The sequence below is a fragment of the Corylus avellana genome, chromosome 9 (assembly GCF_965113065.1).
Source record: "Corylus avellana chromosome 9, dhCorAvel1.hap1.2, whole genome shotgun sequence".
Classification (NCBI taxonomy): Eukaryota; Viridiplantae; Streptophyta; class Magnoliopsida; order Fagales; family Betulaceae; genus Corylus; species Corylus avellana.
The window spans coordinates 5,904,045-5,913,733 of record NC_142498.1 but is presented as its reverse complement, the minus strand read 5'-3'; the positions used below and the strand labels follow the sequence as shown (position 1 = coordinate 5,913,733).

Sequence of the window (9,689 nt, the reverse complement as noted above, 5' to 3'; positions counted from 1 at the left end):
ATTTTTTGAGTCAGTCCACAACCACAAGAATGATAGTTTTACCTTGTGATGGTGGTAACCCATATATGAAATCCATGTATATTTTTGTCCATACTTCCTCCAGTATTGCAGTAGCTTGCCACTGTTTATCCCTTCTGGCACTGACATTTCTCACATTTAACATATGATCAAGAGTAGAACATGCTGGAATAGAAATGGCAAAAATATATGAATGCTCCAGAATTCGTGACAAGGCATCGGTTACTAAGTTCTCTGCTCCCTTTTTGTAAATAATCTCATAATCATACCTCAGTAATTTGGTAATCCCTTTTTGTTGTTCCATGGATGAAATTTGCTGCTCAAGAATGTAGTTCAAGCTTCGATGATCAGTATGTATCTGGAAGTGACGCCTGATCAAATAAGACCTCCATTTAGTTATTGCATGGATGATAGCCAACATCTCTTTGTTATACACAGTCAAACTTAAGTGTTGAGGAGACAATGCCTTACTGGTAAAAACAATAGATTGACCTTCTTGCATTAATACTACCCTAATACCTAATCCTGATGCATCACATCTAAGAACGAACATTTTGTTGAAATCTAGTAATGCAAGAACAGGGGCGGTCATCACGGCTTGCTTGAGTCTTGCAAAAGCCTCACTTGCAACATCATGCCATCGAAAATCATCATTCTTTAATAAGGCTGTTAATGGTGCATTAATCTTTTCATAGTCCTTTACAAACTTATGGTAGTATCCAGTCAACCTTAAGAACCCTCGCAAGGCTTTGATTGTTTTTGGTACTAGCCAAATGACCATTACCTGAATTTAAATACTTCACTTCCGCTCTCGGAAAGCTATATTTGGACTTCTTAACAAATAATTAGTGGTTTCATAAAATAGTAAACACAAGCCGCGAGTGGTCCAAATGATCTTCCATAGATGAGCTATAAATAAGGATGTCATAAAAAAAGAGATTAAGACAAACTTACGGAGATATGGTCGAAAAATATCGTTCATCAGACGCTGGAAAGTAGACGGCACATTATTTATCCAAAAGGCATCACCAAAAACTCATAATGGCCGTCATGAGTCCTAAAAACTATTTTGGGGATGTCATCCTCATGAACTCGGATCTAATTGTATCCAAAACGCAAATCCAGCTTAGAAAAATGCTGGGCACCTAACTCATCAAGCAACTCATCGATGACATGAATCGAATATTTATCTTTGACAATGATGTGATTCAATGCTCTATAGTCAACACACATTCTCCACAACCCATATTTCTTCTTGACTAACAAAACAAGAGGAGAGTAAGAACTAATACTAGGTTGGATAATACCTAAATCTTGCATCTCCTTCACAATGTTCTCAATCTCAACTTTCTAAGGATAGCGATATGGCTGAACGTTGGCTGGTGCACTTCCAGGTAAGAAAGGAATATGGTGATCATGGGCTCGCTTTGGAGGCAACGTCTTGCGCTCTGAAAATATATCTTCGAACTCATCCAAAAGTGATTCTACCTCTGGCTTCTCTTGTTCACTGACCTCCGCCTCCTCGTACTTTAATTGCAATAAATATCATTGACATTCCTTTTTTGTGAATTCACTCCATTCGGTGGCTACTAATAGCAGTAACATTTCCATGCCGCTTGCCACGGAAAGTCACACTCTGCACATTCAACATGAACTTCATAATTAATTTTGAGAAATTTCATAGTACAGCTTCCAGAGTTCATAGCCACTCAATTCCCAACACTACTTCATAATCACTTAGTAGCAATAGAAAATAATCGACTTGCAACTCTTGATCTTGCACTAAAAGTTTTACTCTTGAGCATTTACCTTGTCAAGTCAAGGTTCTTCCGTTTGCCAACTTTACCTCAAACTTATAACATTTCTCCACTGGAACTGAAAGTCTTTTGACAACATTCTCATCTAAAAAATTGTTGGTACAACTTGTGTCCATTAAAACTGTGATAGGTTAGCGTTTGATATATCTGCTAACCCTAATTGTTTGCGGGTTGGAGTAGCCAGCTAATGCATGAACTGTAACTGCCAGCAAATCATTTGTATTCTCGCATTCTTCATCGTCGAACTCAGGCTCATCGCTATTAATTTCAAACTGTGTCGGTACCTCCACTAGTTCAATCATTAACAATTTTCCCTGCTTGCATTCGTGTCCTCTATACCATTTCTCATCACAATGCCAACAAAGCCCCTTAGCTAACTATTGCTTAAGCTCTTCTTGTGTCAACCGAGTAACGGGAAGGTTTTCGAGATAAATTTGGAGCACTGGTACTTCAACCAACCATCTTGTTCACCATTCCGGTTGTTTTACAATTTTTCTCGCCAAGCCTTTCCTACTCTTGCAATTGAAAATGCAGTTATGATTGTCCTTGGTTGTTGGACTTTACTTCTCATCGGATCTCTGACCGAAGTCTCTCAATGAAAGTTCCTACCAACTACTTTTCTGGCCATCCTCGAGTTCGGTTGTAGAGGCGCTTAAAGCCACTTTGATATTCACTCACAGTAGACGTTTGTGGAATCTTTGCATGCTCTCTGTCCACATTATGATCACTATCATATGTTGAAGGACCAAATTGGAGAAGAACTCCATCTACAAATGCATCCCATGTTGGTTCTCCATGACAAGCCACTAACCAATCAAACCACTGTATGGTATCCTTGTCCAGACTGATTGATGCTATCTCCACCTTTGAATCAGCAGGCGTATGGTGATATTTGAAGAAGTGCTCGGTTCTGGATACCAATCCTGATGGATCTTCATCATCCCAGCACGGAAACTCCAATTTCATACGTGGAGCTCCATACTCTTGCTCCATTTGTAATTGAGGTTCCAGTGACTCGATTTTTTTTTTTAATCTCGCGTCTTCGTCTCTTGACGATCAAACTTTCAATGACTCTAAATTTTTGCCTAACCTAGAGTTCACACATCGGCTGTTTATGGCTTCTTCCATTAATTGCCTCAACTGTTCCACATTCTTTGGAATAATTCTTGTTTCAAAAGAAGCCATGTCTAATGAAACATTGCTAGTGCCAACCATGGCGTATTGACTTAAGTCGGTAATACCATGTTCTCTCTCTTCTTACTACGAGTAAAGGACATAAACCACATTTTTTAAGGGTTGTCAAAAATTACCGGGAAACCGGAACCGGAACCGGAAAACCGGGAACATGGAAACCGGGGACCCAGTTCCGGTTCCGGTTTGAAAAATCCAAAAACTGGGTACCTCGGTTTTGGTACCCAATTTTTACCCGAAATACCAGAACCAGGTTTGTATATATATATATATATATATATTTTAAATTTTTTTAGGCTTAGGATAATCTCTATGAATATTTTTTAATATATATATTAAAAACATTGATTTTTTTAGATTTTTGGGCTTTTTTATGTTTGTTTTTTAATTATTTGGAACAATTACAACAAAGCCTCTTTAATTTAGACAAAAAGATTAATAGATTTTTTTTAAAAAATGAACCAACTTATGAAAAAAAAATGGTCTTATTTTAGGCCCAACACCTAAAATAAGCCCAAAAACTAATTTTCTTCAAAAACCGGTTACCGAACCGGGTAAAACCGGAACTGGCTGGCAATCGGGACCCCGGTTAAGGTTCCGGTTTCCCAAAACCGAGAACCAGGGTATCCCGGTTCCGGTTCCGGTTTTGCCCAAAAACCGGGAAACCGGACCGGGTTGACACTTGACACCCTTACCTTTTTTATTTTTTTTTCCCCTTAGGCTGAATAAGATATACTTAGAATACAATAAGCTGGAAAGTGCTAACTTAACCTTGTTACCAAACAGTCAGAACTTCCAACACCAAACCAGAATAATATAATCCTCACACTGGAATAAGCTTAGCCATGCACTGGAATAGGAATTTCCACCAATGCTGCAACCAAACAACACGCTTCTTCCACAAACTAACCCATCTCACAGCCCAGGCAGCCTTAACGCAGCACCACGCACACACTGCCTCCTACGACCGCTCAGCCCACCAACGGAACAGCACCGCAGCACTCCCGGGACGAAGCTGACCACCACGCGCAGCACTACAGGTACGGCTGAGCAAGAAAATACTGCCGCACAATCACACCACACACCACACACGGCACTGCACAACGAAATCTCCTAAAAAAAGCACCACTCTGATACCAGATGATAAGAACCTTAGTTCTTATTGGATTGAAATTCTTAGTAGGAATAGGAATTAATAACCCTAATCCTTGTAGGCGAAATCTAGTAGGCAAATGACTAATTATTTAATAATAATATAAAACAGAGGGTTCTTAATACTCTCTGTCTGCGAAACGTAGAAGAGAAGATGGAGAGCGACATTGAAGAGTCGTTGAGAAAGAGACACAGAAAAAATCCTTTTACTGGGGATTCTTCTTCTCGCAAGGTCAGTTTTTAATTTTTTTTTTTTTTCATCTAAATAACAATTTTGATTGTGAACTCAAAGATGCTAGGTGATGTATTTATTCAATTTCGACTATCTATGAGAAACAAAGACATTTTTGTGTTCAAGAATAACTAACTAGTAGACATAGTGAATAAAATAGTTAACCAATTACTAGTATCTGCCATAGTTGTGTGTATACTAGCAATTTTGTTGTTGTTGTTGTTGCTGTTCTTCTTTTTGTTTTTATCTTTGTTATTATTGTTATTCACAATTGATAGCTGCTAAGCTGATTTATTCGCACTGAGTATCTTTAAATGTGTGAATCTGTGCAGCAATTTGAACAGCTTGCGGCACGACCATTCGTAATGGGAGAAGTGGTAATGATTCGTACTCCATCTTGCTATGTTTAATTAATTAGATAAAATGCACAGTTGCATTAATTTGTTCAGCTCTAATCACCTTCTGAAACCCATTTTTTATTACCACGTGCAAAATATAGGCTAGTTTGCTGCCAGGGCGATTGAAAAAATTAGAGAGAGAGACGTATTTATTATCCTCAGTTTAAATTCCTGCTGCTGGAGGTTGTCATAGAAAATATTAGGTGCTGAAAGAGACTCCAATTCCAATATGAAGTGTTTGACTGGGATAATATGAATGATGTAGTTTGGTCACGAGTTCAAGTTGTTGAGAATCATTGCTTGGAATGGATGAAAACACCAGTGTGGAGAAGTACATATTCATCTAAATCTTGGGGAATAAATGCTTAAGAACATTGATGTATAAGCATTTCCCTGAGTATAATGGCTAATAGGAGAATGTGAATTTCACACAGTATTTGAATATGTGCAGTCAATAATATGATTTGTGAATTGACTCTGATCAAGAATACTCTATCCAACCTACCTAAGTATTACTTGTCTCTTTTCCCTATTCCCGTGGGAGTGGCCAATAGGCTTGAGAGACTTCAGAGAGATTTTTTATGGGGTGGTATTGGGGATGAGTTTAAATTCCATTTAGCAAATTGGGCAAGAATTTGCACTCTGATAAAATTAGGTGGGTTGGAAGTAAGAAATCTGATTCAGTTTGATCCATTTTGGGAAAGTGGTTGTGGCGGCAGTATGCCATGGGTAGAGAGGCATTATGGAGATTGGTGATAGAGACTAAATATGATAGTACCAGAGGAGGTTGGTTCTCTAAGGAGGTAATGGGGACATTTGGAGTGGGAGTTTGGAAACATATTAGAAGGGGTGAGATAAGTTTTCCAAGTTTGTTAGATTTGAAGGTGGGGGGGGATAGTCCGTTAAAGATGTCTTACCCAAATTTGTTTAGTATTGCTTAGAGAAAGGTTGTGTGGGTGGTGGATAACATGTAGTTGCAGGAAGGGATTATTCAGTGGAATGTAATTTTTACTAGACCAGTTCAAGATTGGAAGGTGGAGGTAATAGTATCTTTCTTTGAGAGGTTGTATTCTTTCCAACTAAGACAAGGAGAGGAGGATGGAACTATATGGAGTCCTTCCAAAAGGAGCAAGTTTGAAGTGAAGTCGTTATATCATGTTAACTAGGCAAAATGGATCCTCTTTTCCATGGAAAAGTATATAGAGAGTTAAGGCTCCTTCGTGGGTGGCGTCTTATGTGTGGGCAGAAACATTAGGAAAAATATTGACTTTCGATAAATTGAGGAGGAATATTGTGATGGTTGAGTGGCGTTGCATGTGTAGGAAGAGTGTGGATTCCATTGATCATTTATTGATTCATTGTGACATATCAAGAGACTTATTGAGTTTTATTGTCACCAAGAGGTAGCTCAATCGGCTGGGACCACGCCTAATAAAGCGGAGGTCACTAGTTCAAATCCCCCTCTCCCTCTTGTGCGAACATGTCAAAAAAAAAAAAAAAAAAAAGGACTTATTGAGTTCCATTCTTAATTTGTTTAGTGTAGAGTGGGTTATGCCTAGACGGGTGATTGATTTGTTGGTCAGTTGGGGTTGGCAGGTTGGACGTGGTATAGTTATGGGAGTATGGAGGTTGGCTCCATTGTGCTTAATGTGGTGTCTTTGACGAGAGATGAATGCTCAGAGCTTTGAAGATGTTGAGACTTCGGTGACAGATTTTCAGAAGATTGCGATCAACACTTTATATACTTGGATATATGCCCATCATAGTTTGCTTGTTTCTAGTTTTACAGATTTTTTGAACTTTTGTTCTTATTCTTCAGATTGAGGGTTCTCTTGTATACTCCATGTGTACTAGGGTAGCGTCCATTTGCGCTTTTTAATGATAATGAAATTATTTATCAAAAAGAAAAAAGAAAAAAGAAAAAAAGGATTCATTAGTTAGTTCTGATTTTTTAATTTTTCGTCTAAAATATTGCAATGAAATGTACTAGTTTCTTTTAGAAAATCATCAAGTTTTATAGAATATGTAGTTTGTGGATTGCCTATATTCTGTTATCTTTTTAATATTGTTCTCTTGGACTCTCTCTCTCTCTCTCTCTCTCTCTCTCTGTGTAATAAAACATTTTCAATTCTTTGTATGTGTTTTTCTTGTGATTGGCATTGTGCATTTCTTGTTTTTTGATTTCTAAGTGATTATCAATGTCAGTATTTTTTGTCCACCATCCTCTTCTAATGTATTGCTGTTTTTTCTTCATTACATTGTTCTCTCTTTCCCAATACAATTGTTTTGCTCTTGGGGAGTTATAATCATATTTTATCTGTAACAGAATTTTATGCAAGAAGAAGACATTCGGTTGGAGACAACACGAGCTAGATGTAACTAATCTTTCTTACTTTTATCTCCTTTTCTCCTTCTGTTCTAAATTGATCTATCCCCTGAAAATGCTTACACATCCAAGAAGAACTAAAGCTGTTCCCCTATGTCACAGTTTCAAATGTTCTCAAAAGGCAAGGAGAATTAACAGAGCGTCTTTCTAGGTACAGTTTTCTTGGGAACATTTAAGGCTTCATTCATGTAAATATTTGTTATTGTAAAATCACACTACTTCTTAAATTGTCAGTTATCTTTTAGTTCAATGAAATGAGTGAGCTATGAGAATGTGTGCTTGAAATACTGCTATAACAAGGAAGCTTCCTTCTTAAATGCTTCCAGAAATCACATGTTTGTTATTTACTTTCTCAGTTTTCTCTTTTATTTTTAATTGTTTGATATTATAAGAAGATGGTCTGGTGGTGTAGTTGGTTCATCATGTCGTCACTTAGGAAAAAAAAAAAGAAAAAAGAAAAGGAAATCACTTACCATCCCAAGCAATTTGGGTTGGCTAGATTTAGAAATTCAGTATTGGGCAAATATTAGTAATTGTCAGCTAGGAATAGTAACAATTATTTTTTAAAGGAAAAATTATTCATCTGATTATTGGGGTTTGAAAAATATGCTGAAAATCACTTGGATAAGCTTATTGTCTAAAATAGTCCATGTTATCCAGTTGTTTGACAGAAACCGTTAGATGCATGCGTGAATCAACGTTACAGTCAATCGTCGATTGACACTGAACATAGCTAATAACTCACACCACTTGTTGCCGTTGTAAAATTATCGTTTTAACCCCCGGATTTATTTATTTTAAAAAGTAAAATAAACATTTTTTTTTTTTAAAAAAAAAAAAAAGGGTTCACCCTCACTAGATAAGGGGTGACCACTCGACCCGCTCCCTGTGAAGGTCGCCATTTAAAAAAAAAGAAAATTTGAAGGTGAAACTGTAATTTTACAATGGAAGCAAGCAACTTGAGTCATCAACTGTGTTATGTGTCCATCAACGATTGGTTGTGATGGGATCCATGTGTGCATCTAATGGTTTCGGTCAAATGGTTGGACGACAGAAACCGTTTTGGACAAATAGCTTGCCTTATGGATCTTCAGGATATTTTTTTGAATCCCAAGGATCAGTAAGGTACAGCTGCAAATCCCAGGGATCACATAAGTAATTTTCCCTTTTTTAAAAACCAATCCTGGTGCTCAAAGGATATGAATATTCTAGAGGTTGAGACTTCTTAATGCCCTTGACATTGTTGCCATTAGTAATGAAGTTATACATATCAAGCTAGGGAGCCTTTTTGTGATGATTTCTATTTGAAGTAATGCTCTGATAGAAGGGAGAGGGAAGAAGAAAGTAGGTGAATTTGATTGAGGGGTTGTGTCTATGGTTATGTCCATGTCTATAGCTTCAGGTATATAATGTGTTGGCCATCCCCATAAAGCAGTTTTGTTCCTTTAACCTCTCCAGCAAAAACAAATAATTGATATAATGTCTTGAACATGTAGTATTCACCATTGTATCACACTGCTAATCTCAGCATATATTTAATTATGAATGTTTTCTTCTGATCTTAGTAATCAGAGAAATGATTTGGTTATGACTTGTTGGGTGTCAAAACTGGAACATTTTGGAGTGAAGTCCTACAATTTCCTTTTGCATGACCTTTTTCAATGATTTGAGACTTATGCCCTTCTGGAATTGTTTTATTAATTTTTTTTTTTCATGTAATTACATATTGTCAACAAAACCTAGAATATTGGTCATGGAAAATCATAATCTGGATGATTAAAATGTGTTTCAGAGAAATCGTTTCAAGCTCATCATTTAATTGCAGACATGACATCGTGATAGAGTTAGCAAAACCCTGTTAATGTTGGTAATATTATTTTAAAATCCTACTTACTTTTGAGAACCTAAATGGATACCCAGGATCTCCATATATGCTCCATAGCGTCATTGAGTTGTGCATAACAGCCCTCTAAACTACCATTGGGGGATTTGATAATTGACTTACCAATTCAAATTTGACAAAGCATCTTGTTACTGCACTTCATATAATTTTATCAAGAAAAACATATGCAAACTTAGTAATGAAGGGAAATAGTAAACCTATTTTCCTCCTATGGCACAGGATAGTCTTCTATGCTGTTACAGTCATCTAGAATTCCTTATCCTCAGTATAAAAATGTATGTCCTAGTAGCAAATGAATGTCTTGATAGTTGCATTGGATTAGGGAAACCTGGCCTGCTGTGTAAATTGGACCTAGAGAAGGCCTACGATCATGTTACTTGGGAGTTTTTGTTGTATTTGTTGAAGAGATGTGACTTTGGGGAGAAATGGATATCTTGGATAGCCTCTTATATTTCTATAGTGCGGTTCTTCATTCTTATTAATGGTTCTACCTTTGGATTCTTTAGTACTTCTTGTGGATTAAGACAAAGAACCTTTATCTTTATTATTGTTTGTGGTTGTCGTGGAGGCGTAGAGCAGGATGATGTCTGCC

The 9,689-nt window shown here is 37.1% G+C and overlaps 1 protein-coding gene across 3 annotated transcripts in view; it reads left to right on the top strand.

Annotated features, from left to right (window-relative positions):
• The first annotated feature begins 3,964 nt into the window (after window positions 1-3,964).
• The window catches only part of LOC132190585 (centromere protein O), a 20,268-nt gene continuing 14,543 nt past the window's right edge, over window positions 3,965-9,689 (top strand). The window contains exons 1-5 of one of the 3 annotated variants that reach the window (XM_088519395.1): window positions 3,965-4,066; window positions 4,325-4,410; window positions 4,743-4,787; window positions 7,135-7,183; window positions 7,297-7,345. In XM_088519395.1, the coding sequence (XP_088375521.1) occupies window positions 4,333-4,410; window positions 4,743-4,787; window positions 7,135-7,183; window positions 7,297-7,345 (221 nt within the window). In that variant the 5' untranslated portion in view covers window positions 3,965-4,066; window positions 4,325-4,332. Of the gene's footprint in view, window positions 4,067-4,290; window positions 4,411-4,742; window positions 4,788-7,134; window positions 7,184-7,296; window positions 7,346-9,689 lie in introns of all 3 variants that reach the window. The other 2 variants (XM_088519396.1, XM_088519397.1) reach the window with 2 other exon arrangements.